Source organism: Gallus gallus, chromosome 4, assembly GCF_016699485.2.
Source record: "Gallus gallus isolate bGalGal1 chromosome 4, bGalGal1.mat.broiler.GRCg7b, whole genome shotgun sequence".
NCBI lineage: Eukaryota > Metazoa > Chordata > Aves > Galliformes > Phasianidae > Gallus > Gallus gallus.
Genome location: NC_052535.1, coordinates 49,799,645 through 49,826,527, shown reverse-complemented (window position 1 = coordinate 49,826,527; position 26,883 = coordinate 49,799,645). Strand labels below are relative to the sequence as shown.

General features: G+C 42.0%; 1 protein-coding gene across 8 annotated transcripts in view; it reads right to left on the bottom strand.

Annotated features, from left to right (window-relative positions):
• The window catches only part of SLC4A4 (solute carrier family 4 member 4), a 232,555-nt gene that overhangs the window by 55,607 nt on the left and 150,065 nt on the right, over positions 1 to 26,883 (bottom strand). For 7 of the 8 annotated variants that reach the window (XM_046940813.1, XM_040699727.2, XM_046940815.1 and 4 more), the window contains 3 exons: positions 26,421 to 26,516; positions 21,395 to 21,471; positions 3,483 to 3,640 (listed from right to left, as the gene is read on the bottom strand). In XM_046940813.1, coding sequence (XP_046796769.1) covers positions 3,483 to 3,640; positions 21,395 to 21,471; positions 26,421 to 26,516 — 331 coding nt within the window. The remainder of the gene's footprint in view (positions 1 to 3,482; positions 3,641 to 21,394; positions 21,472 to 26,420; positions 26,517 to 26,883) is intronic. The other variant, XM_040699732.2, reaches the window with a different exon arrangement.

The window sequence follows — 26,883 nt, the reverse complement described above, 5'->3', positions numbered from 1 at the left end:
CCCAGCACTACATATTAGACTGCAAGTCTGTGCAGCTTATCTCCAAAAAATCTTTCCCTTGCTCATTCTTTATCTTTTGCCCTCATCATCATTACATTAATGGAACAGACCTGAGCACATAATTGTACATCCCTTTTATGAAAATAAAAAGCTACATCTGGTGCACTGTCAGAAGGTGAGGCAGCCACACCAAAGCAATGGGGAAAGTACAGTAACTAAGAGCTCACCAAAATAAAAAGTTCACAGCACTGTGGAATTAAAATTGACAGGAGATCAAACTCCATAAATGATTTTTTATCTGATCGGTAACAAGAAAATACAACAGAGGAAAAGGCAGGAAGTTCTCTACGCCAAATTAAATTCCATGATTTTTATTACTATGAAAAAGCCTTGCAGAGAAACCTTTCCTGGATAATTCATCAGGTCTTGGCAGTTACTTTTGAGTAAGAACTCATTTTCAAGTAAAGGAAATAGTTAAAATACTTAGCAAGGAAGTGTGAAGGGAATTATATACAGAAACATTATTTATCCAGTCATTTCTACACAGGAAATCTTATTTCTACAAAACTTTGTAACTTTGAAGAAAAATCCAAGTTGAGGAATGTGTGCAGAAAAAAAAATAAATACTGGAAATAAGTAACCTAATTAACAGGAAGTTTACACGATGAATAATACGTACCTTAAGCATACAAAGCAATGCTTTCTTGTTCTATAGTATTAAGTCAATATGAATATACCATATCAGAGCAGAGACTGTAGATATAGTGAGCCTTTCAGCTCCACAGGGCTTGGTGTCTCATTTGCTTCTACATCAGGAGATTGTCTCAGTTTCTTACATATCCAGCTAATAGTTGCAGCTTTATTATCGTCTACTGCTGCCCCCTCCCTGCACACTCTGCCAGACTACTGCTATGAAAAGCAAAGCATTAAGATGGCTTCATGCATTTCTGAAAGCTGGATGACATGATATTTCTACTTGAAATGCTGTCGTCCTTCCCAGCTTCTTCTAGTTCCTCAGGAAAGCCTTCCTGATCCTTCTGTCATTGAACCAATAAGCCCTGCCACTGTCATGGCTTTAGGGTAGGGCACATTGCAGGCTCCCATTAAATATTCTGTACATCTGTAGCTAAAAAGCATGACATTTCTTAACACAGCGTACCAGAAACATGAACTGAACATCAGTGCATTGCATGGCCCACTGTGGCAAGAAGAAATGGCCATGCTAACATCACGTCTCCTCCACACTGAAGACTGGCATGCCTAAAGCTGTGCACTGAAACCTGGATGCTGAACTCCTGCCTGCTCCCTATGGCCCTACATAAAAGCAACCTGCATTCTAGAGACAGATGCAGGTCACACTGAGGTTACTCTATGTGTCTGTGTCACAACACTTCCGTGAAGCAACACACAGCACTGAAACATTAACTCACATTTATTTAGAACCATCCCCCCACTCCACATGGTTGTGCATGGGTTAATTTTGATGGCATGGTTTTGATAATTTTACCAGGAACTTCATAATTTGGCAAAATAAAAAAGAAGCCTTTTAGGGAGAAGAAGAAGGAATACTCAAGGCTCCATCTACAGCATCTTGTGGATGCTGTGGGTTAAGTGCACATCTTCAACAGAAATGCCTACCATGTAGGATGGCTGAAACTAAGGGCTGAGCAAGAAGACACTCCATCATAACTAGTCTGGGCCCTTATGGGATTTCCTTGATTGAATTTTACAGGATGCAGCCACTGCAAATACCTCTTCATTACTCACAAAAGCAATCTAATGAGCTTCCCTACTTTGATTAGGGCTAACATTTGGTTTGGAGGACAGCTAATGGATAATACTATTTCCTGGAAAAAAAATGTTGGCATGGAAGGACATCTTGTCTTGGTTAATGCTATTGAACAATGAGGTCATTCCACAATCCTCGATCTAGCTTCCTGCTCCCACTACCAAAACAAACAATTCCTGATGTTACTTCTGCTGAAAAGCATTTTGAGAAATACTTAAAAGGAGCAAGTGGGTTAGACTTAGAAGCTTAAGTACTGATGTATGCAGAGCTCTATAATACTGAGAAATAAACAATTACCTTTTATAAAATTAAGCCAATTTCATTTCCCCATGCTCCCAAAAGAACATCCACTGTGAGCAAACAGATGTTGATGTCATTATTCCACAGAACTGCTGAAACAGACTCCAAGAGATACACTGGAGTAATGCCTTGCATTACTACAAGGCAGTTAAACAAAGGCCAAAACTACACCAATTCTCTCCTATGTGTATGAAAAGAAGGTTCAGATTATAACAACCATGTAACTTTCATTCCATTACAGTGGCTGTGATTCAAGTCAGTATTAGTAAGGCACCAGTGATGTGCTTCTATAGCATTAATATGTCCCTTCTCATGAAGCATTACTCAATATAGCCTCTAGCCCTCTAGACATTATTCAAAGTAGAACTTTCACTCTTGTATTAAAAGGCCTTCAAACCATTCACATAAAATATACATTTGCACATTAGTGATATGAAAGGTGCAATGTGAGCTTTGTAATTACAAGTAAAATGCAAAGCAAATCCTTTGTAAGTTGATACCGAAAGTGCACCGGAGCCCAGGTGCACAGCAGTAACAGGGTCCACACAATGCTGCCAAGTAACAAGGCGCTGCAGAGACCAGCACAGGGTTGAAATAGGACACTGCAAAACACCTGCAGTCTGTCCAGTTCAGCCTGTTGTCCTTCTCCCTGAAATACCCCTTTGGTTCATTCTTAGTTCATTTAATTACCTTCTAACGTTAATCAGTTTTATAGTTCTTACCTGGTGTGCACCTATACAACAATCATATGCATTTAATTCAAATACATAAGAACATGAGATAAGATATATTTGTGAGGCTACAGGTTAATTTGCAATGTGAGTCACAATAAATAAAATATTTGCTTGACATTTTTCTGAGCCATTGTGAAATACAAAGGAACATCTGTTGTGACAAACCCAGGGAGAATTTTATCCCCTAGTTTATCTGACATTTTTTCTTCCCCCCTCCAGCAGGGCCAGAATTGAATCCTTCATCTAATGTGAATTTTTACAAAGAAAAATATGCGCTGCAAAAGCAGGCAAAGGGAATTTTAGGTATGCACAATGTGTGCATGTGGTAGGAATCAGAGGGGGTAGAAAAATATCCAATCGTCATATGTCACATTGATAGCAACCTTCACCATCGAGTTGTTAAGGTGACTGTTCAGTGTTTACGCATAACACACAATTTATATTATACAACTAAATTTAGAACTCAGAAATGATTAGCAGCCAAAGCAAGTTTTTGGTTCTTTTAAAAACAATAATCCTGAAAAAAATATAATACCATATGCAAGTCATGTGATGGACAACCAATGGAGAACATCTTCATTTTGTCTGGTGCTATTACTTTAGAAGGTGCAACTGCAGTTTCCAATTTGTGCCCACTGATAGGGGCAGGATTCTCTTACCGCGTAGGGACGGGGACTTCTGTCAGAGCACCCAACATAACTGCCTGCTGCAGCCGGACGAAGGCAATGAAAGGACTGTCCAGGAAGTCTACCTCCCCAACCAGCACGTTGGAGGCCTCAGCATCGCGGGGTAATTTCTTCATGAATTTATTCTTCAACTGCGTTAGTAGAAGAGAAAGAAAAATAAAATGAAGGCTTGTTAGGCATGCAGACAGAAAAGTGCAATGAAATTTATCCAACTTTCAACATTTCCTCATTGGTCATAGGACCCAAACCTATTTTTGGCCAATATGCGTCATCCTCATTTGATCTACTAAGATGCAGGCACTGCTGCTTATGGTAGCCCTCTCCCCATTATAGATATAGAGTGGAAGTCAGGCTAGAGAAGCAGATGGCCATACTTGCATTCATGCCACTCTTTAAAAGCTGAATATTTCTGCTATGAAAATCATCACCAGAAGAACAATCCTGCTACAGGTGCCTGTAGCCAAGCCAGCGCTGAGAATATCAGGCTTCCTGAAGTTGTTTATGGGTAGTATTAGTGTGGGCAGAAAAAGGCGTGCAGCACTAAGAAAGATGAGTAGATGTGGGCAGAGTTTCAGGAAGAAGCACTGCATCAACTTGTTGCCTGGTCATCTGGGCAGAGGGCATGCACTTTCCACAAGTGAAAGTGCAATTTCAGGCTCTGCAGCTGCTGCTACAGAAATGACTGGCCTGACAAGAATGAAGCCTGAAGGGTGGACATCGTTCCAGCTGACCATGCCAGGAGCTGGGCACATACATTTTGCTGTGTACAAGTCTTTTCAAGTTCCAAGTGAAAGACTTAACTTAGTGCAGGCTTTTAGAAGCAAGTTTCCTATATCTGTAGTTTCTGCCCTATAGGTTTCCCAAACCCGCTGCTCCCATTGCTGGTGCAGGCCAGCACACGAGCAGTCACTGGGCAGAAGGAGCAAATATGCTGGTTTTGAAACAACATTAACAACCTCAGTCAATGTCTAGGTGAGAAACTGGCTTGTTACTATTTCCCACATCATCACCTGAGCCTACAGCCCTCACCACAGGTTTCTGTGGTCAGAAGGGGTACAGAGGAGAATGCACTGTTGTTAGAGAGCCCTGACCAAGAGAAACTCCTTTTTCCATCCTTGTAAGGTGAGATGCAGGACAGATGTTACATCCCACATCTCCAGAAGATCTGAGAGGAAGCAAAAACCTTGGGAAGAAAGAAAGTGAGAAAGGGCATCCACAGATAAGAGGGAAATCAGAGCGAGTTTCAGAAAAAAAGAAAAACACCAGGCCTGGAAGGAGGAGCCAGGGTAGACATGAAAGAAATCAGAAGGTGGATTATTGCACACACAAAACTTGAATGTATATAGAACCCAAACACTGAAAGGATGATGAAAAATTGGGAGTCACCACGCAACTAAAAGACCTCTCATGCTTCCACCACCAACTGAACACTCATTGTTTCATGATCAAGTTACCGCAACTGTTAGGATTTTATCCTGCCACAGCAACTCCTAACTTGATCTCACTCTTTTCTCTGTCTCATAATACCTTTCTGTCAGAGAGAGTTTTTAAAAGTCTTGCCCAGAAATAAAAGCAGAGTTAATATCTGGAGTACATGCATACCACTGCACGAACTGTTGGAAAAATCAGCGTGACTCACTGGTGAAGTACAGAAATCCACTTCAGCAGAGCTACCTACAATTCACAACAGCTCTCACAACACAGTTTGGCTTCACAACTCTTATAAGTACCAAAGTACATGCTGATTGATGGTTTCAATATTTATAAAGGAGAAAACCTTAAATACACAAGAAAAAAATAAAGCATATAGTAATTCACCAACAGAATCCTTGTAATTTTAAATTGATGCTGTCAATTATTCACCACTGGATAACGTATCCCATAGAAGAATGAGCAAATGACAAAATGCTCAGACAATTTTCAGGGATGCACTTAGTAAAATCTGACAAGGAACCCTGGTAGTCACCAACTGGGAGCTTCTTTGTACGATCTGACAAGACCTTGCTGAGCCAGGAATTGCCTATGGGGTGAAAAAGCAAGTATCCTCTCTAAACAACCACAGTATCCATCACCTTGGTGATATACCTGAACAAAGGCTTCCAGGAGAAAGCTCCAAGGCCTAGCAGCTGGGAAGGATGCATTCCTCAGCCCCCCTTCTCTAGGCAGTATGATGGGAAGCAGTAGAGATTCACCCCCTCTCCCAGGCCATCAAAACAAGATGCTTCTAAACAACCTTCACCAACCTCGGTGTCTTCTCATTTTCCTGGGAGAGTCATGTTTGAAAGTACAGGCAGAGTGACTTGCTGATTCTTTGAAACGTGGTACTTTTTTCCTTTTCATTTCTGGGCTAGGATAAAATACGACAGCAATATGGTGCTTTTGCGAGAACAAGGCCCTGTGTGATGCATGCAGCATAAGAATAAGACGTAAGATCTCTACCTCCTTTGTTCAAGGCACAGAAAGAAACAAAACCAGCTAGCAGGCTTACTCTGATTAATGGTTTATCCCTAGAGGCTCAGATTACCCTTTGTAAAGGATGGTGAAAGAATAAGCAGAATAAAAGAAAAAGAATCATCACAAGAAAAACACAGATTCTTCAGAAATACAAGCTGGTAATTTAGATAAGATAGCATATGATGAACTCACACATTCAATAACTATTTTGTTGCAGAATAAATTCAACTATGAGACCAAAATTACTTTCCAATCACCCTATTGATCTGTTTTCCTCAGATTATTTCAACTTGTGCTTCCCATGATGTCTTTCTAGCATTATTCTTTTTATTTTTCAATAATCTTTGACTGTTCCTTTGTCCTCAGTAACACAAACCCAAGTTATCTTGGCCCTTTCTTTACTTTCCCTTTCCTTTCTCTTTCTGCCTAGCCCAGCTTTTGAGAGGGAGTTACTTTTTCTAGTCTTTCAGTCCCCTCCTCACACATATTACATAAACAGAAAACTCTGTTTATCCACCAAATTATCTTTGCCGAATTATTCATTAACAACAACAGATGCATCAGAAACATGATAAAAAGAGCTTGCTGAAAGCACCATAAACAGACAACCAGTGCAATTACACTGCTCATCTTCAAGCTTTGTCATACTCAACATCTAGATACTAGCCTATCAAAAAAACTAAGCAGCACCATGTCTTGATTTGGAAAAAATAAAAATAAGAGGTTGCATATCAAAGGAAATAATCCAAAAGCAATGCGTCCTATTTTATTATGTTGGCTCATGACATTAGAGGTGGATGTTGGTGGTATGGCAGTAGAGGTTGCACCTTCGCATCAATACTCCCTTATATTTAACATTGTGATGTGAGAGATGGCAGCAGAGAGGCAGTCTGACAGAATGGCATCTGACATGGAAGTGTGCATGCAGCAAAGGTGTGTCGCTCATTGTGGAAAAAATGGCATCCACTGACACTTGCTGAACATTGACAGAGACCAATCTGTGGATGTGAGCACTGTGAGGCAGTGGGTGGTGTGTTTCAGCAGTGGTGACAACAGTGGGTCATCTCCGCTGGTGCAGATTTGTACAAGCACAGCTTACAGGCTCTTGTTCATCACAGGCAAAAATGCATAGCTAAAGGTGGTGACTATGATGAACAGTAGTGTTTTGTAGCTGAGAATTCACTCTATCAAATAATTTTATTGTGCTCTTTGTTGTTGCTGTCGTTTCCACGGAGGAGGCATCACTTTCAGAGTGACCTATATATTTACTACAGTACATTAGATTTAAAAAGTATTTAATAGAACTTCCTGCCTAATTTTGCTGCCTAAGTAATAAGAAAAGCACATGGGAATACATTTTTCATCATATTTAGAGTTGAACTCCTCATTCCTGGTAAGTCCAACGTTAAGTATGACTCCCACTTCTTCCAACATCATTACCCTGGATGACGAAGTCACCATCAACATTAGGTCACCTAAAGCATCTTGTCAATGCATAGTGGAAATAAGTTCAGCCTATTTGATCTAGAGACAACTACTCTAGTCCCTCCACTAGGATACACATGCAGCCACAATTGGAGAAAAAAGCTCTCTGACACTACAGATCTTCCTCTCCTTTCTCTGTCAAAATAAAGCTGAACATAAAACAGCTGTCATTTCCAGCCCCTACATTAGGGAGTTATTGTGTGTGGATATTCCAACAAGCAAACAGGATCAAATAAAATAGAATGAAGACATGTTTTCTGTCTTGACAAGGGAGACCAAAAAGAACTTCTGCTCCCTTGCAACCTGCGAGAGTATTAAAGTAGGCTTCTAAGGTCTGTCTGCTTCCTGCACAAGCAATAGGAAAGCCTCAAGCCTGTGAGCAACCCCAGAGGAGCTGACATGAGGTCATTCCACCAGTAAGGAAAGCAGCACTTATAGAAACGCATCAAAGCACCTGCTATGTTATTCAACAGTGAGGCCCAAAACTGTAGAAAAGTAAAAAAAACTGGAAGACAACCTAAAAAGCTTTATTCATTTCCAGCAATCCTTCTGAAAGCATCCAAATGTTATATGAGGTCTAATTCTGCAGGATTAGGTCCAAGCACCAGAAGAAATCTACTGACTGGCATGCTCTCATCAGCCAGCTGCCAGAGTTGCTCTCATTCGTGTATATTCTCAAAACATAGCTATAACTTTACCCTAAAAATAGTTGCTTATAGCCTGAAGGTTATGCTCATCTCTGCACCTACATACAATAATTGTGCCACAGTGGGCATGAGCAAGCTCACAGTGTGCCGCAACATGCATCCCCTAGCTGACAAAATATTAACTAAGTCCAGCTGTGGAAAAATGTCACCAGCTGCTTATTTGATAATGGGCAAACACTGCACCAGCAGCATTTTAAACATCAGCTTCTCCTGACTCTTTTCTGGCATCACCCTGGCACTTGAAATCTGAGCAGAGGCCACAGCCTGGCCTGAGCTTGCCAGGAGAAGGGGATTTCTGAATGTGCTGAGCCTCGACTTGGCTTTGTTTGCAACTGTCTGCTTCAGCAACAGCAGAATTAATCTGAAGGCCTCTGAAAATTCTGCCCTTAGCTGGTTCCTCCAAAAGCCCCTCACCCAGGGTGATCTCTGGAGATGCCGCTTGTCTAGCTAGCAGTGAATGGTACAGGTGGATGCACTGCCAGGAACACAGTCTGGGGGTTACATTAGGCTAGGCGATGAATCCCTAAGAAGCTTTGTGCTGGGCTTTGCCAGGCGACACAAGGAAGTAGGAAAATGCAAAAAGCCTCATGAAAAGGCATGAATTACTGATTCAGCAGGAAGACGACTGCTGGAATAATCTTAACTCCTACATGCTTCAGTCAGGATTCCCACCAGAGAAACTACTAACTAAATAAAGTGCTACCAGCTTCCCTACAAAAAATGGCTTGGGGTAAAGTGGGAACGAAAGATACTGGGAAGCTTGCAATTGAACAATAAAGCACACATTCAACTTTGCTAATAGACTAGTTGCACTTTTGCATGTTTTCCTAAACAAAAAGAAAGCTTACTCAAACCCAGGCACCTTTCTGGACCAGAACTGACGAGAAGGATCTCAAGGCCTGTGGCTGCTCAGCTCCCAGGGTATCAGCACCATCAGCCTCTCTGTCCAGCACATCACAACAGGATGACTAATTTGAGGAGAGATCATCACGGAGGTTTTTGTTCTAAAAGAGTTTTGCAGTACCACTCAACACTTGCTTAAATGATTTATCAGGTAGGTGATGGGAATGGTGCAGTCAGCACTTAATATCCATTTTGAACCATTCCCTGAAGAAGCTCCAGAGAAGATCTGAGTCTCAGTAGTGCCAGAGAGGAGCAGGAGTGAGGCCTGGCAGCTTGGAGCACTATGTTCACTTTCCCAGCACCCTGCTAAATTGAGCACTGTTCTAGCATGACCACTAATGCTGTGTTAAAGGCAAAAAAAAAACTCCAATGCTGTAACTGCAAAAGGGCAGAGCAACCTGAAAAATCACTATTTCTGTAAATATGTTTTAACAATATGTTATTATCAGCATCACTTAAGGTTTATCGGAAATTAAAGCAATGAGTAAGTACACACTGCTTTTATTGCATCTGTTCATTTACTCCTGGTCATTTTATTGTACTGTATATACCTATCTGCCTTGTCTTCTCACAAGTGTTGCTTTCCCTGCAGAACAGACTGCTGCACAGCTCTTGAAGCAGCTCCAAACTGCTGCCATTTCCAGTCTGAAATGCAGCTGTGAAGGACATGCAGGGGAGGCATTCAGGAGCAAGTGCAGTCAACAGGGGCAAGAGGGAGCCCAGGTCAGTTATGTACACCTGGTCTTCTTTGCAAGATTTTCAGAAACAAATCAAGAAGCTAAATAGACTTATTTTTCTAGATCATCCAACAGGATCACATACTTCGTCAAGTGTGGAAAGTCTCTTTGCTTTGTTTCGGTGCTCCTAGCACAACCAAGCTGCCTAACGACGAGGTGAAAAAGAAAAGGTGAAAAGCAGTGCTTGGCCAAACAAACACATGGCTCCTGTCCATGACCTCTGACACACTCTGCAAAGTTGTTTGAAGGCATGTCCATGGCAAAGAGAATACCCAAGGCAAGTGGAAACTCCATTAGATGAGTCATTAGCTTGAGCATCACAAAAACAAAATGAACAACAACAACAAAAAAGCAACCATGAAGCAGCATTAAAATTATAACTAGAGAAGCCTTTTAGCTAGTTACATTACTGTAATGATGTTCCAGTCTTTGCAAAACGGCCTGAAACGTGTAGGCACTAATCTTTGCAGAATCTGTCTGCATACACGTTTCATATTTGATCACTCCTAGCCTAAGGAGGAGTTACTGAACAGAAATCTCTTTCTCTGTGAGCTGAAGTTAAGGTAAAGCACACCACTTGCTCAGGAACAGTTCCTTTTCAAGCTGAGGTTACCAGAGTATGAAAGCTTAAAATAAATTGCTCTTTGGGGACTGTTTTCTGCAGCATGCCATATGGTGCCTATAACTAACTCTGTATTTGCATAGGACACCTTAGTGCACCAGGCATGATGATCAATGCCTGTTGTTGACTGTAGAGACTTACCCGAGAATATTGCTTGGATTTAAATGGCAGTTGCATGGGGAGAGTATTGCTGATTAACTGATATGGGACACAGTACACTCACAAAAATATATTCATGTGTCACCTAATAGCTATTTTACTACCACATACAGCTTTTGCAGATAGGCCCTGTTTGAAAAATCGGCTCTAAATGAAAGGAGGGCCAGAGCAAAAGGGAATTTTTGTTAGTAAAGCAGAGGCCACAATTTGCTTGAGCTTTTCTGCTTTGTGGGAGAGCAGCTGCCTTTATGGGGCACTACCACTGTGCTCACTTGACAGAAGCTGCTGAGTTTGCAGCAGGGCAGCCTCAAACATCCTAACAGCAAAAGGAAAAATAAAATAAAGACATTATTCATATCTAATTTCATTGCATAGGTACAGCAGAAATCTAATAAACCTCATCTCATCCTTACAATAACACTACAACTAACTCAGAACTAAAAGGCCATGCATTGACTTCACTCAAGGAAGTTATAAGCAGATATTAACTTCATAATATAAAGGGTCTGAAGCACAAGCTTAAATTCTCCTTCCCATTTAGCATAATTTAGTTGCTGTCATCAGTGGAACTGCATGACCAAAACAAACTCCACCTGCGTGAAAAATTGGGATCACTGTGTCTGGCAAAAATGAAAATTACAGTATCTGAGCTTCTGCATGAAAGCCCACGGTGGCACAATTTGGAAGTGCCATTCTGGAAAAAGCAGAGCTACCAGGGCTTTCCCATAGAGGGAAGGAAATGCTCAGACCTCCTTGTTTATGTCCTTCATCATTTTACAAATCCCCCTCTTCTTCTCTGAGTTGCACTTTATCAGACAGAAGACACCCAGGTCATATTTAGCACCTCCACCAGAGAATCCATTCCAAGCTGATCTTTTTCACCCAACCATGTAGCATTTCTACATTCACTATATCCTCCAGCACCGCAGTATTAAAAATAGCCCAAGTTCAATTTGGGGCCAAAAAGAAGGGGAGGAACCAATGTGAAGGTTAGGGTATGATTTTGCCACAGGCTCCCACTCCTGCATGGCACGTGGTGCAGCAGGGAGCCTGACCAGGTGCTGCAGCTGGTGTCAGAGGCAAGGCACAGCCTTGGCACAGGTAGAGGTTGGGGTTCCCCAGTGTGCTGCTCCCCATAACCTCAGGAGAGAATTAATTTCCCTCCTCTGTGCAAGGTAGGAGCTCTCACTCAGCTCCACTAAGAGGAGCTCTTCCCTGCACCTAAAGCACAGCAAAATCTGAGCATTCAAAATCTGCGCTGATGATACAGATTACCACAGAAAGCCTAATTGCATGCATGGTGCTTTGTACAACTAAATGAAGGCTTAACGGTCCCTGATCACAGGGAAAAAGGATCCAGTTCCTCAAACTCCTGTTACATCAAAGCTAAGCGCAACATGAGGGATCTTCCAGTCTGCCAGGCAGCAAGAGACTGCCTGAGAGCACGCAGAGATGAGGTCAAGTGAACAAAGGCTCATTGGAACAAACCACTCCATAGTTATAGGGGAAAGAAGTGGAAAAGAGGGAAGGGGTACATAATTTAACAGAGCCTGTGTAAAAATTTGCTCTACTTTCTGTTTACTCTGTGCAGGAGTATGTATGCCTACACAGTCATAGCATATTTCACTCGTAAGGTGCCCGTATCTGAGCACAGACACACAGTGCTTTTGTACTTAAAAAATCCCCCAGGAATTTTTATCTGTCTCTTTTTTTTCTGAATCCATCTACATATGCGTCTTCTATGAATGCTTACCTAAAAGGATACCTTTAATGCTCTGTGTTTTGTCTATGTACAGAACTCCATCACCAAAGAATGCACGAAACGTGCTCTGCTGATACACTGTAGGGAAAAACTACGCAAGCAGAACTGTTCTATGCATAAAGACAAAAGGCCAAAGTAAATGAAATTCCAGTTAACTAAACTTCCTAGAAACATTTCCTGTCCTTTAAAAAAGGTGGCAGCAAACTATACCGGAAGATAGTTATTTTCATTAGAGCTCCATGGAGTGAAAGTAGGTCATCCAGGCTGACAGACGTAGAAATTAGCAATCTTTGCTTGTGACTGCAGAGATTAGGAGATGTTGTTCAAACAGGAAAAGCAATGAATTGCTCTCACCATTAATCAATGGACTTCATTCCAAACAGTAGGATCCCATCAGTCCCCCTAGGAAAGGCATGAAGATTTCTCTCAACAAGGCCAATTTCTTTTTTAACTTTAGAGCTGGCTTTGGCACAGATTTCCTGTTGATATGGAAACACCCGTTTGAATAAGCACTGCACACACCACAACAAATAAGAAGGGTTTTGTGCCTCTCTCTGACTAAATATTCCAACTGACCATATTCATTCAGAGTTGGTTTTTGTCCACACATACAAACCCTTTGAAACTGGAGGTAGCGCCAGGTCAGTAAGCATCTCCTATATTAATATATTATTCATTTTGTTTATGCTATTGCATCAGCTCAGCAACAAGAGGTCCTGGATAAAAATAGATTTTCTTTAAATGTTCCCTTTATTTTTCATCTTGAGCATTAAAATGTCCTCATGCTTCAGCCATTCAGAGCTGCCAAGGACATTTTAACAAAGCATGACCACAGGACTTCTCACAGGACAAGGAACAGAAGTGGTACCAGTACTGGGAACAGCACACCATCCCCAGCTTCCTACGGCAATGAAGGGGCTCAGAATGGCCCTGCCCTGACTTTTCTAAATAGCTTTCATTCACAGGTAACTGCCCTCTCAGTTGAAATACAAAAAAGTATTTTCAAATTGTTAAGACTACAGGAATCAAAAGAGAACTGACAAAGCTATATCTTAAGCACCATGAAAATAAATTGTATCCTGGGTGTTACAAAGACCAAGAAAACCTTGTCCTCCTCAACAGCTTGGTTGAATGAAGACGCTCATTGAGTAAGTGGGGACTGAGGAGATAAGAGAGTTGTGCCCTGCTTCTCACACAGCAACAAACTAAGTGCCTTGCCTCTTCCTCCTCGCAAGAAGACTATGAGCCCTTGATCCGGATGCAGGCACCATGTGGTTTGAGAAGTCTCAAAAGGGATAAACTGAGTGAAAATTAAAGGTATGCTGCCAAGTGAGAGCTCATCCCAAGCACAGTTTAAGAAATACTAAACATAAGCAAAGCAACTATTTCCATGGATTAATCATGTGGAGATGCTTTTATAAACATTCTCCTGAAGCACTTGTGAGTTGGACACTGCAGCTACAGGACCATGTGTGGGAACGTAGTTAGAATCTGGCTAGAAAGCTGAAAACTGCACTGAAAATTCTATCTGTAGGTGCACTGGAAATTGGAGAGGGAAAAGGAGTGCCAGTAAAATCCCACAGGGCAAGCAGACGTTGTTAGCTGTGCCAGGAGAGAAACAGTGCAACTGAACATATGGGCACTAAAACCAGGGCCAGAACAGAACAGACTTAACATTCTTATAGTGGCTGCCAAAGATGCCACTAGGCTGATACGGATAGCTGCTGTCACTGCTGCACAGGTGTAACTGATGCAGCAAAGGATAACACAGATCTGAGCAAGGAGCTTCCCCAAAGCTGCATGGATCTCTGTGTGTGCACAGCATGCAGCAGCAGCAGGATTGCTTCTCACCAGGACGGGTCACCCAGTTAGGTGGCTGCAGCCAGGGTAGGCTTTGGTCTGCAATGCAGAATTGCCAGTATGGCATAATTACACTAGCAACCCTAGTAAGTGCAGGCTGAGCTCTAATAAACTCAGACAGGAGTGTGGGATGCCACCAGCTACAAAGAGGAGGCAGGCAGTTTGGGATGCCCCAGTGCAGGCCCTCACCTGATGCTGCTGGCAGGATTCAGCCGTCACAGCCACACAGCTCCTTGCTTGGAGCCCCCTCTTTGACAAAAGACTGTTCTGCAGGCTGGCAGGAGATCAGACAACATCAATTAAAACTAGGAAATGGCTGACAGACATAAACATATTGGAAAGGCTTATTTGCAATGAGTACATAAGATGTGTAACTTGGCTAGCATGCATATAAGGCAGCAGAAACATTAATATAAACATGATGCTTTCTAACCACAGTTGCTTTAACAATCTAAGGCACAAAGACAATCATTTTAAATATATCTAAGCCTAATTTTCAAGGTGTACTCTCAGCACTCCTGTCCCTTTTTCTGCACCAGGTAGTACAAACTTCCCCACGTCCTGGATCTGGAACAGTCAAGCTCACAGCTACAGGCAAGATGCCAGTATCCAATCAGGCTAGCGCAAGCAGTTAAAATACACATGTGTACATTCCCCTTTACCTTTCCCCAGTTGAATAACCCACCAGAAGCACCTGCTTTAACTAGATCCAGTTCTGCTGCAGACCAGATCAAGGTAACTGGAATACAGAAAAGAAATTGCATATAAGTCCTGCTGCCTCTGCTCACCTATCTAGTTGAAAATGACCAGTACATTAGCTGCAGCCAGCACCTAATAAAATAAGACAGATGAAGGCAAATCACTTCTCCACACTGCTACTTCAAGAAGTGTTTTGCCAATACAAATACAATGAAATGGAATACACCTCCTCTTTCTTAGTTACTCTTATAAATTGCCAAAATATCAAAAAAAAGCGCCATGATAAAATAGCAAAATCAAAATTCAGTGTCCTCTATTGAAGCTATTTATCATCAGAGCAGTCTGAGTCAGGGCCATGGCAAGTTCTGAAAGACACTCAGGACGCCGAGCCAGTCTCTTTTGCAATCTAAATGTAATACAGAGCAATGAACGAAGCCATCACTCTCATAGCAGAAAGGAGACAGTTCATGCAAATTCTCTAACTTCAATATTCATTAATAATACACTGCTAACCACACACAGCTGTCTGGGTGCTTAGTACTGCCGACAGATTTTGTTTAGCCTTTTGTGTAGCTACAGGACAAGCTTCCCACATGTGCTGGAAGAGGAAAGAAAAGTCTTCCTTTGGAGTTACCCTCTTTTTTCCAGTTGTTACATCTCCTGCAACATGGCATGTTTACCAAGTGGCATTAAAAAGGGAATAAAAACCTTCTTCCCCTCTTTGCTTCTGTCCCCAAAAGCCTCCCAGTAATGATTATTAAATATCCTGTTGTGGCTTTTATCCTACGAGTTCAGCTGGAGACCTGACAAACCTGGCAAAAGGTTTGTCGTACTTTGGCAATCATCAGTAGAACTCGATGCCCTGAAATAACAGCATAAGGCAAATTCAAGACTGAATGTGCATATGGTAACTACTGAGTCACGGCCTGAACCACTGATTGAGAACCTGGGGAAAGGACCCAGTCAGCCCTGGAAGCACAGGTGAAGGCAATTCAGCTGTGTGACCAGAAGGGGTGGAGCCTGGCTGCACCTTTCTTAGACCTCATTTAAGGGCTGACTGCCACTGGGGAAGGATCTCTGTTTGAAGATCCCTCCCTCGTGGAACTTCCCTTATGAGCCTAGATCTTCAGAGACAGGTGAGCACTTTTCCTTTGTATCACCTTTCTATCACACTAGTCTCTTTGTCATTACACCTTCTGCATCACCACCCCATCGCATTGATCTGTCTGTTACAATGTGCCTCAGAGAAAATGTCCATACTTCTGCCCTACCAGAAGGGATGACTGCCTGTGGATGCCACCATACAAGGTGTTCAATGCAGGTGGCCATAAAAAGGGAGCTGGGTGGTCTGCTTAAGTTTAAACTGAATAATGTGGACAACACTGTGCTTTACCAGAAGAGTTACTTTCCCATTGTGTTGTATCTCACCCTTTTCCCATGGTTCACCTGTGAAAAAACAAAGAATCCAGACAGAGAAGCAGAAAAATCCAAAGAAATCAGGACACAGTGAGCAAGAGCCCCATGGTTTTCAGGCATGGTGCAAAGAAGCTTCGTTTGACATTAGCCCACATACCAGCAACACAGAAGGGACAGTATAGTTCTGATGTCCACACGCAACACTGCCAGACCATTCCTGACTCTTCACTACCAGAAATACTGGCACTATTAATACTCCTTTCTCTAGGCCACAAGCTGTGACTGCCAGTATTACCACAGGAGCCCCTAGATGCAGTGGAGTTCAGTGGACACCATGTTCTGTCACAGACATATGCAAGCTGAATCAATGTGACCAATAGGACTTCTGTGACAAGTCATCCAATAGCTAAAGATTTTCTGCAAACTGCATTTTGCTAACTAGTCCTTTCTCCTCTTGTTTCAGCTTTAAAATCATTTGCTTTTCACAAATCAAAGGGGAAAAAAGTGCTATGACATTTAATACGTTGTCTTTCAAGCCCACACCATGTACTAAACTCTCCTTTTAGGCCAAGAGGCCTGCAGACAGCTGCATCTGACAGAGAACACTTAGGATAGCAGCCTTAAGAAAAGTTCAGCAATAGCATGACTGAGCTGATGCTGCTGATTTCAAAGCTAACAGCAAGGCTAGTGGTGAATCCTTTGGGGAAAAGAACAGCTGTAAGTAAAGCCTGTGTCTGCTCCTTCAGTGCCTCTCAGCCAAGGAGCTTCTCTCCTCTCTAGCTAATGGCTCTTTGCCCTGGCACTTGGGGAATGGGCAGCACTTGCTCAGCTGATCCTCTGAGAAGAGCCAAAGCATCCTTTCCTGACTGCATCCTTTTCCAAGGCAGATTCTAAGTTCATTTTCTTTGCCTCAGACAACAGCTTAATGGTTACCTAGTAAGAAGATTAACTCTGGAAAGTGTATTAAGACAGCAAAGACTATGAGAAAAGCAAAACAAAAGCAAGATCAAAGTAAATCTAAAGTAAGCATACAACCATCCCTTCCCTGAGGGCAGAGGAACCAACCTCACAAAGCTTACTGCAGGTAAACCTGAGTGCTATGTAGGATTTTAATTAAATCTTATCTCTTGTTATTTCTAGTCGCTGTACTCATGTCAGTGTGTCCTGGGACTACTGTAAATATTTTCTTGCTATGCTCCTATCCTCAGTGCTGTTAGTCTTCAAATCCATCTTTGCACTCTGTGAGAAACCCAGAGAGCTGAGCAGAACATCCAGCTGCATTCAGGGTCAGTGCAGTAGAGCTTGGCTCCTTGTTGTAATAGAGGTTTCAGTGACAAGAAAGGAGTGGATTACTGTCTTCACTCACTTGCCTTGGACACTTTACTGTTCTCCTCCGTTCCTGGAGGAGCACAGTCAGCTGCTACAATCTCCACCATGTATTTGCCTTTGAACATTGGTATCTTTCCTCAGCTCCCTGCAACACTTCTGCCGGGCAGAACAAACCTCAAGGAAGGCATCCTCATGGAGAATGCTCTAATAGATCTTCAAGAAAAACCTAAAAACTGTCCAGTGCTTTCTAGCACATATCACTGCTGTTCCCTCAGCTAGAACCCAAGCAGCTGTAACACCTCTCTGTCTTGCTGTGACACGTGACAGACACCCTCACCTGGATGCTGTCATGGCACAGATCCATGAAGACATGAATGCATCTGTCCTAGCTCAAGCTACTCAGCTGTTGTCTGTGTTAGTAGAGCTGCTTCTGCAGGTAGCAAGGCAATTATGCAAGAGGTAACCAGCCCACCTCAAACCTCAATTGACTGCAATCCCAGCTCTCCACAGGGACTGAAAAGTAAGTTCAGGAGACCAGGATTAACAGCAGACACTGCCTTTGTTTGGAGGGGTCAATCTGGGCTTTTGCTTTTGTAGGTGAGGTCTCACCTGCCTACTGCTCCTTAACTCAATTATCTTAAACAAAAACAACAATGAGAAAGCACCTGAAAGCAGCATTGCCCTGGCGACCACATTGAAGCACCGCTGTCAATAATAGGCCAGCTCCAAGAGAAGAGACACGATCAAGTATATTAGATAACATGCCAACACATTCCACTCTTCTGCAGAAAGTCCCCCCCCCGTGTCCTCTTCTGACCTTTTGTTCACTTGTTTTGTTCACTCTAACCTCAAAGCCTACCACTGGAAATCCCCCGTTATTAGGAACACGGAGTTAAAATTGACAATTCAGTACTGAAAGCAGTCACATCCCCACTTCATAATCTCAACATTTATGGCAAAACTCACCGCACCACTCCCCTCAGTATTCACAGAGCCTGCAGAGGACTTACCCTCCACCTTCTCTAAACCTGGAAGGTCCCCAGTTCAAGACAAATGATCCACTGGTGGTGCAGCAACTGCAGACTTAAAAAAAAAAGGGCTTGTGGCCATACTGTAATTCCAAAGCACTCATCAACAGCACTTCCCCAAGTGACAAAGGACTGGGAGAGAAGAGAGAAAGACGGGAAACACTATCCGGGGTGTATACTTTGCAGTTTGAAGAGAGAGCATCCAGAACCCTCTACTTTAATTCTACCAAGGTGTCTTTCTGCTCAGTAAGAACCTACAAAAATAGATAAAAAGGGGATTCTGGTTTTAATGTCACTACTGTAAATTACATCATTCCAATTAGTCTTAAAGATTGCAAAATTGAAAGTAAGGATGTAGGTAGGAAAGAAAATTATTGATGCTAAATAAAAATTTGTTCAAAGCCTTTCTCTTCCTTTAAAACACACACACAAACACTCAATACTCTTCTTTATATGTGCAAAAATAATATTTGATGAAAGAGCTCTAGTCCCAGTCTAACTCCAAGCTATTGTTACCAACAAACTTCAGCCTGTCACAGTTTAAAGACTAACTGATCCCTGATACACACACAAATAAATAGAAAACAGCACAGTCTCTTTCTCCAGTAGACTCATATCTCATTGTATGGCCTCATTAACTGTCAGGGCTCCAGATGGGATACCAAGATAATGAAAGCCAGTCACTCTGATGTCAAGGCAAGAATCTGTTCTCTTTCCAGCTCCTGTTGTCATAACACCGTGAATTATTCCCTCGTGCCTGTACAGCATGCTAAGTTCTGCTCAAGAAATTTGCCAGGCATCATCACATCATCACAGTTTCAAAGATTTTATCAGGACAGGAGTTTCAGTCAATCAGTAATGAAAATTGAGAGCTAAGGTGATTTCTCAGGCCAGCTTCAACAAGCACACAGTACAAGGGTTCCATTGTGCAAAGTTCATCAGAAGGACATGAGCTAATTAACTAAGCGGCTTTTTGGAACTCGTTAGTTTAAAAGTAACAGTTTTCACTATAAGCAGTCAAGTATTATCTATACTGAAAGCTAAGAACTTTGGAGCACATTCCCAAATTGGATATAACAACAGAACTCAGTATCAGCCCCACCAAAACATCTATTTTAGTATACAATTCTAGACAAAAACTCTATTATCTATACGTGTCCACAGACATTTCAGCAGGAGGAACAATTGGGACCATTTGTACTAACAAAATCTAAGAAGCCTGCTGCAACATTCAGACCCAGTTTTCTGCCACTCTAAGACCCCAACTGTAGTCTAACTAAAGATGTAAAACAACAGTCTTTCCAATGAAAAAGCTATTTTACAATTACTCTTTCCTTGTGTGTGGCTACGTACATTAAAGGGAAAATATTCTGGAGAAAAAAATAAATGCAGCTGTATGTTACAACTGAAAAACACTGCAAAACACACTGCACTGTTTTTTTTTCCACTGAAGTATTTTCTGTATGTTAAAGCAGGTATTAGAGGGGATTTTTTTCATTGCTCTATTACATAAACTCTGCACATTCAACATTATGGGGCTATTTGTCTTACCAGCCATTTCTTCCCTTTATGTGGATTTTTCAAATACCAAAGTGGAAGACAGCATACTTATATTTTTTAGTATCTGGAAATAACAGTAGCATAAATTGCATGCTGGGCGAGGAAGAAAGGACAGGACGACTGGAAAAAAATAGCTATGCCACATTTGATTAACCTGAACTCATTCTTTCTACAATTATGTTGCTTTGTCACTTTATGGAAGAGCCCTACTTACAGAAGACTATTATTTGAAGGACTAGAGTTTTTCCTCAGCTCAACTATCTAATCCAAATAATTTCTGAGAGTAACTCTCATTTGTATTCAAAATAATCACAAACTAGAGAGTGTTGAGAGATTGAAGAAAAAAAAAACCTGCCAAAATAAATGGTTGTGCTTTGAAAATAACCCACTTTATAAACCAAGACCATTTTTTGAAATTTGTGGAGACCTCATTTAGACACCAGGTTTCAGAGAAATCACAAAGAATCACTATACCCCTCACACTCATATGCTTTAAGTAAGGACAAGAACACACACAGATGAAGTCCACAGGATAATACCATAAACATTACTCTAAGAAATTAGACAAAATTTTTTGGAGACTGGTAAGAAAGAGTTCAGTTCTGCAGACACTAAAGGTCACTTTTAACCTTATTATGCATCTATGTTTTGAAGCTGTTCTTCCACACTTACCTTTTAGCATGGCTGTATTTCAGAAGCACCACAAAGGGTGAGGCAACATGTTCTATTACAGCAGCTGCTGTAGTGGGGACACATCCCCTTCAATGTTCTTGCTCTACCCCATCCCGTCTGTGAATATAAGCCCTGGCGTGCTGCTTGACCTGAGCTACTGTGCCAGGAGACCTCTGCCGAAACCTCTGAAGAGCCTCTTTTCAGCAGGAAGCAGATGAGACACATCAAGATCAGGATGCCATCCGTTCCCTTCCTGCAGACATCAGCAGGGTGCCAGGCAGCTTCCATACATAGTGATACTTGCTTCATACCTTGCGAGAGTTTAACAAGGGCTGATGATGTGGAAGATCTGTCACAGGACTCGGAAATAACTGACTCACCTTGCTTACTTTCTTCTTCTTCTTCTTCAGATCTCTGGTACAACTATTCCTTCCTCAACACCCAGCTCCTAACCAAACATATCACCAAGTGAAGTCCAAATCTGAAGCTTACCTGATCTTTCTCAGGCTTGTCAGAGATGTCATTCAGACTGGTGGAAGTCAGATTTCTGTGAGTCATGGCTGGACTGCCTGTAAGAACAATGCCAATACCAATTAAAGCACCTATTTAAATCCAGTCAGAAGAATACAGAGGCTCAGGCTACAGCAACACCTTTCCTTGCACGTGGGATGTTGATGTGGGCAATTTAAGACCCTGATAGGCTGCTTTCTGTAACTTCACGTGGCACATGGGATAAAAAGATTCTAAACCTTGTTCATCTCTGATCCAAAGGATTCCCACAGCTCATAGGACTACAAAAAGACATCTAAGGACTTCTCCTAATTCCTGTCTGGGTTTGCGGGGAAGCAAAGTAGCAACTTGCTGCTGAAAGAGGCAACTGGTCACCCATCCCTTACAGAGCAAGGGGATATACTCCTGGAGCCTTCTTGCTGCCAACCTTTTGCCATAGCTATCCCTACAGAGATGCTATCTGCCTGCATTCCTCTGCACCCAATACTTCAGCTCACAGAGAGAAAGGTTGGCAGCTCTTGGTCTTTTGAAACAACAGCTTCAAGCTGCGCCAGGGAAGATTCAGGCTAGACGTTAGGAAATACTACTTCTCTGAAAGGGTGGTCAGGCACTGGAATGGGCTGCCCAGAGAGGTGGTGGAGTCACCGACCCTGGAGGTGTTCAAAGAGCATTTGGATGTTGTGCTGAGGGACATGGTTTAGCGAGAACCATTGGTGAAGGGCGAACGAATGGTTGGACTGGATGATCCTGTGGGTCTTTTCCAACCTTAGCGATTCTGTGATTCCATGAATCTATGAACAGATAAAATTCTACTTTTCCACCACTAGACATATTAACTAAACTCATGAACCTTAAGGGTTTTTCTGTTTGAAATAGCATGTGTGTCAAATCAGTAGACAAAAAGGTCTCCAGTTCCTGACACAAGATACTCCAGGAGAAAAAAAAAGTACCAGAGACCAAGAGCTAAGGCCTTTAAACTCCACTTCTCCCTCAAAGGTCAACTGCTCCTCTAAGCTTGACATGATGGCATTCAAGCACTGCTTACTCTCTTTTGGACTACTTTTCCTACTTACTCTTATGTTCTGAAAGAGTAGCAGAATATATGAAAATAGTTCTAAAGGACTTGCAAAAAAGCCTGGAAACAGCCATGATCATGAAAGAAGAAAAATAATAAAATAGAAAAGAAACTTCTGGGATGGATACAACATCCCAACACTCAGCAATCAGCACGCTCTTCAATAATTGTTCTGAAATTTTTCACCCTTCCCCCAGAAACCAGAAGCATAGCAACAAGCAACAGAGCTCTTATCACAGTGTTTCTGATCATGAGCATAATCGGAAAGACAGAAAACACTCAGAAAGAAATGGCACTGAGGCACTTCCCAAATTCTGAGATATCTCTAGGTTAGTGTATGTTTTGAGACAACATTGATTAAACTTACAGTTTGATATTCATAACAAAATGAAAGTTCAAATTTCCAGCATTTGTTAACTCCCACAGAAAAGTGAACTTGGTAATATATCTGAATATCAAGAAATAGCTAATAATAACAATAACAGCTAATAAATAAAAGGAGTAGTAAGAAAAAGATCCGGGCCCCCCCCCAGAGCTGGGTTTTCCTTACAATGTATTCCATGTATAGGGAGACAGATTTATGATATTTTCTCATAAGCCACTCTGAATCACAGTTTAGCTGCTGTGCATTATTGCCACATTCAGGAATGACAACACAGCAAAAGTGAAGCACAGGTGAATCTTATAAAAGGAAGATGCTCAAATTCTTCTTCTTCATGTTGTTACTGCCTGCCAGGTTTAAGACCCCACCTATATCTACTAAGTTCTTACAAATATGTTTATTCATAGCATGAGAAATGCCACTGGAAGGACTGGTTTAAGCTACATATATTAGTAACCATTCTCCTAATTATTACCAAGCCAAACTTAGAAATATTTACAGCAGCTGATTGACTGATCTGAATCTGTACGTAGGAGATAAGCACATATGTAAAAAAGGAAAAAAGTGATCAAACTTCTTTATGTCTATTGTATCTTTTACACAGAATAGGCATTACTTTGTGTTTCTACAAAGGTCTATGTAACACCTTCTGAGACGTGGATTTTTAATAAATAATAAAAGATGGATTTATTTATTTGTTTTTAAAGCCAGTTCCTGGAAACCTGAACCCCATTACTGAAATCCAAGGCTCCTTTTTTCTTACACGGTGCGACTAATTATCTTTGAAAGGTTGCACAGATACTGCCAACTCTGGGAAATCTTTGACAAATCTATAGTGTTAAATTAAATTGAAAGATTGAAGCTCTATATAGAAACGTACATGGCTGTTTTGCAAATCTGAGCCAATACAATCAATTAAAAAGGCAGGTAAGCACTTTCTTTAAAGTATGAAGATTGTTCACACTGGTAATTGGTTTCATGCAGGTCAGTGACTCAAGGCAAAGTCCCTATCAGTTCACTTAAGTACTGACAAGTGATAGAAAATAAATACAAAAGTATTCAGCAGAGTTAAACAGATCTGGAGAAGTTCAGAGACCCATGGAGACGGGCAGACCCCACACTGCCCGCCTGCACAAAGCCAGTTCATGAGAGCTGTTCCTCTGCAGTAGCCACAGAGAGCGCAATGCAGAGACCCGTTTCCTCCTCTTCCAAACTTAACATGATACCTTTGAGTCTTGGCTTGGCTAATGCCTCCAGCTGAGAAGGAACTAAGTATGGCTTCCAAAATGCTCTGAGGAAGTGCAGAAAATGCAGATGATTTTATTTTATAGGGTTGTTTAATGTGGCTTTAATACAATTTATTCAGAAGAGCTGCGCTATGTAATTGTAGAAAAAGGCATGTGCTGAAGCTCTCTTCGTTTCCTGTGCACCACTTGGGCAGTTTTACAGATTTCAGGATCCAGTCCAGAAATGGATTAAAGTAAGAGTCCCCAGCTTTCATAGCTGGTAATTTTCTGGACTACAGCATGTAGTCCCCTTTTTACTAGACATCTGGGACTGAACATTTGTTCTAAGATCATTACCTTTCTTGCTAATGGCTAATGACTATCACCTCTCTCTGCTTCTCAAGCCCCAGTTACCTCTTCTCTCAATTTCCCATCACGATCAACATAACTACACCAAACTACAGCAGCTCTTCTCACAGAATCCTTTTCTTGAGGTTTCCCATTTTTATTCCAGATCCAGACAAACCAATGTGCCAAAAAACTTGCATCCTTTCCACTTGTGACTACTGATTTAATACAGATACATTTCCTTACAAATATGGCCTTGTAAATACTCTTAAACCATCACTGCTACAGCAGCATTACCCCTTCAAGGCCAAACAAGGACAAGGGAATGGAGCCCAGAAGTGAGGGCACCAGACAAAGCTCTGTACAAAAAGCATGGACCTCTGGGGCTGAAGGGTCTCATCAAACTTGTTTTGTCACATCCTCAGGCTGAAAAGCATCCCCTCCCACCCATAAATCCCTAGCCGGTAATTCAACACTGCTCTGCTGTTTTCTCTAAAGAAACTTCTTGTTTTACTTCTTACTTCAGTCAGTGACAGATTGGAAACCATAAGCATCACCTTTAACCAGCTTTACTGACCTAAGAAACTTGACCGTGCTGCAGCTTGCATTTAGAAGTTTGCCCCAAATCCCTGCATTTATCCCGACTGCCAAGTAAAGACACTGTAAGAAACAAATGCTGCTACAAATGCAAGATGTGTTATGTGCAAACCTGTACCAAAAGCCATTTGGCTTTGTTGACATCATCGTTCAAGTCTGTACATCCTGAATCTCCTAACCCATGTTCCTAGTGGCTGCACCACAAAAGACTTGAAGTCAAGAAGGACATGTCTCTTTTTTTTTGGTGTTGTGTAATGAGCTGCTCATAAGAGCAAACTCAAACATTTGGAGATGACCACGACAGGGAAACACGTGGCAAACCTAGCAGTATTAGATGTAAGAAAGACAGGAGAGAGGGGACCGAGTCCTCAGGTGGACAGCTTCTCTGAGTGGAAAAAATACAGGAGCAGAAGAAAGCAACAAGCCTATCAATCTACAGACTCTCAGTGCCGTAAACAAATCAGTAATGTAAAAGGTTTCTGCTGCTGACACTTCAGTCAAAGACTTCAGCACGATGTTCACCCTAACACTGTTTGCTAACTAAGGGTATTTATGTGATTCAAGCCTCATTTATATTGCCACCTCTTTGGCAAAGGCAACATGAATCTCTCCTTGGCTGTGCTCGGTAAAGTACTGGTACAAAAAGTAAGGCAATCAAATCCAAACCCCTCTGTTTTACTGCCTCATTCAACTGACAGGCTTGGTAGTCATCTTTCACGGTCAATATCCTGAAATACAGATTTCTACAGATTGCCGTGGCTTATAAAGAACATCTCTGTGTCATCAGAGCAGCAGGCTGTGCCTTCCTGTGGGAACAGCTCACTCCTCTGTGATCAGCAAGGCTCCTGATGAGTAATACTTTACAAAGGATAAAATGACACGCAGCCTGAGAAAAGCCCAGCTCATCACAGAGACAAAGCTGGAGGCGTCTGACAGCTATGTGACAAAGGGAACCTATTTTTGTATTTAATTTATATGGAAATTAAAATATTTAAGTTTCTTGCATTTATTTTATTGCATTGATGGCAGAATTCATGAAACCCTCTTAACAGCCAAAGGATGTTTCAACACATGAAGGAAATTTTGCTAGACGGGTTACGAGAGAGATACTGTCTGAAAGGGATACGGACTGACCTACCTGTTCCATCATAGATGGAGGAAAAAACAAACAAATAAAGCAAAAGAGTGAAAAAAGAGCAGGGAGTGGTGGGGGTAAATGGGCAGCCAGTGCAGCAGCCATTCCGTTCCCTCAAGTATAGATTTCCAGTTTTTTCCCCATTCATGCAGCAGTGAGCATTAAGGCACCGGCTGGTGCCAGTCACCCATCCTTCCTTCTGGAAGCCCCCCAGCCCACTCCCCGCATCCCAGCCTCTGACTTACTGAGCCATCCCACGCTGGGGCTGCGCTGCACTTGGATTTCATCATCCAGCGTGCGTGTCGCTAGGCAGGGCACGGAGCTCTCGAGTGGGCTGCGTGCTTTTGTGGTGCAAGCAGGAGACAGAGGCAGCAGCAGCAGAGGGGAGGAAGAGAGCAAAGTTGAAAAGTCAAAGGAAAAAAAAAAAAAGAAACGCTCAAGCAATTGCACAAAAAAGCGAGTTAGGAGACAAGTGTTTGAACATTTGCAGTTACACACAAGTGCACCTTCCTGTATAGTTTGGTGACAAAAGCAGCGAGCCTACTTATTTGAAGCACAAAATGTCCCCTGCTGGCAAGGTCTGCAGCCAATCTTTCATCTTTCGTGTCTAAAATTCAGGCATCTCAAAAGTGGATTTCAAACAAATGATGAAGGCAGCTGAGATTTGAGCTGTGCTGAGCAGTCCCAGGAAGCAAAGCAGTTAGTAAA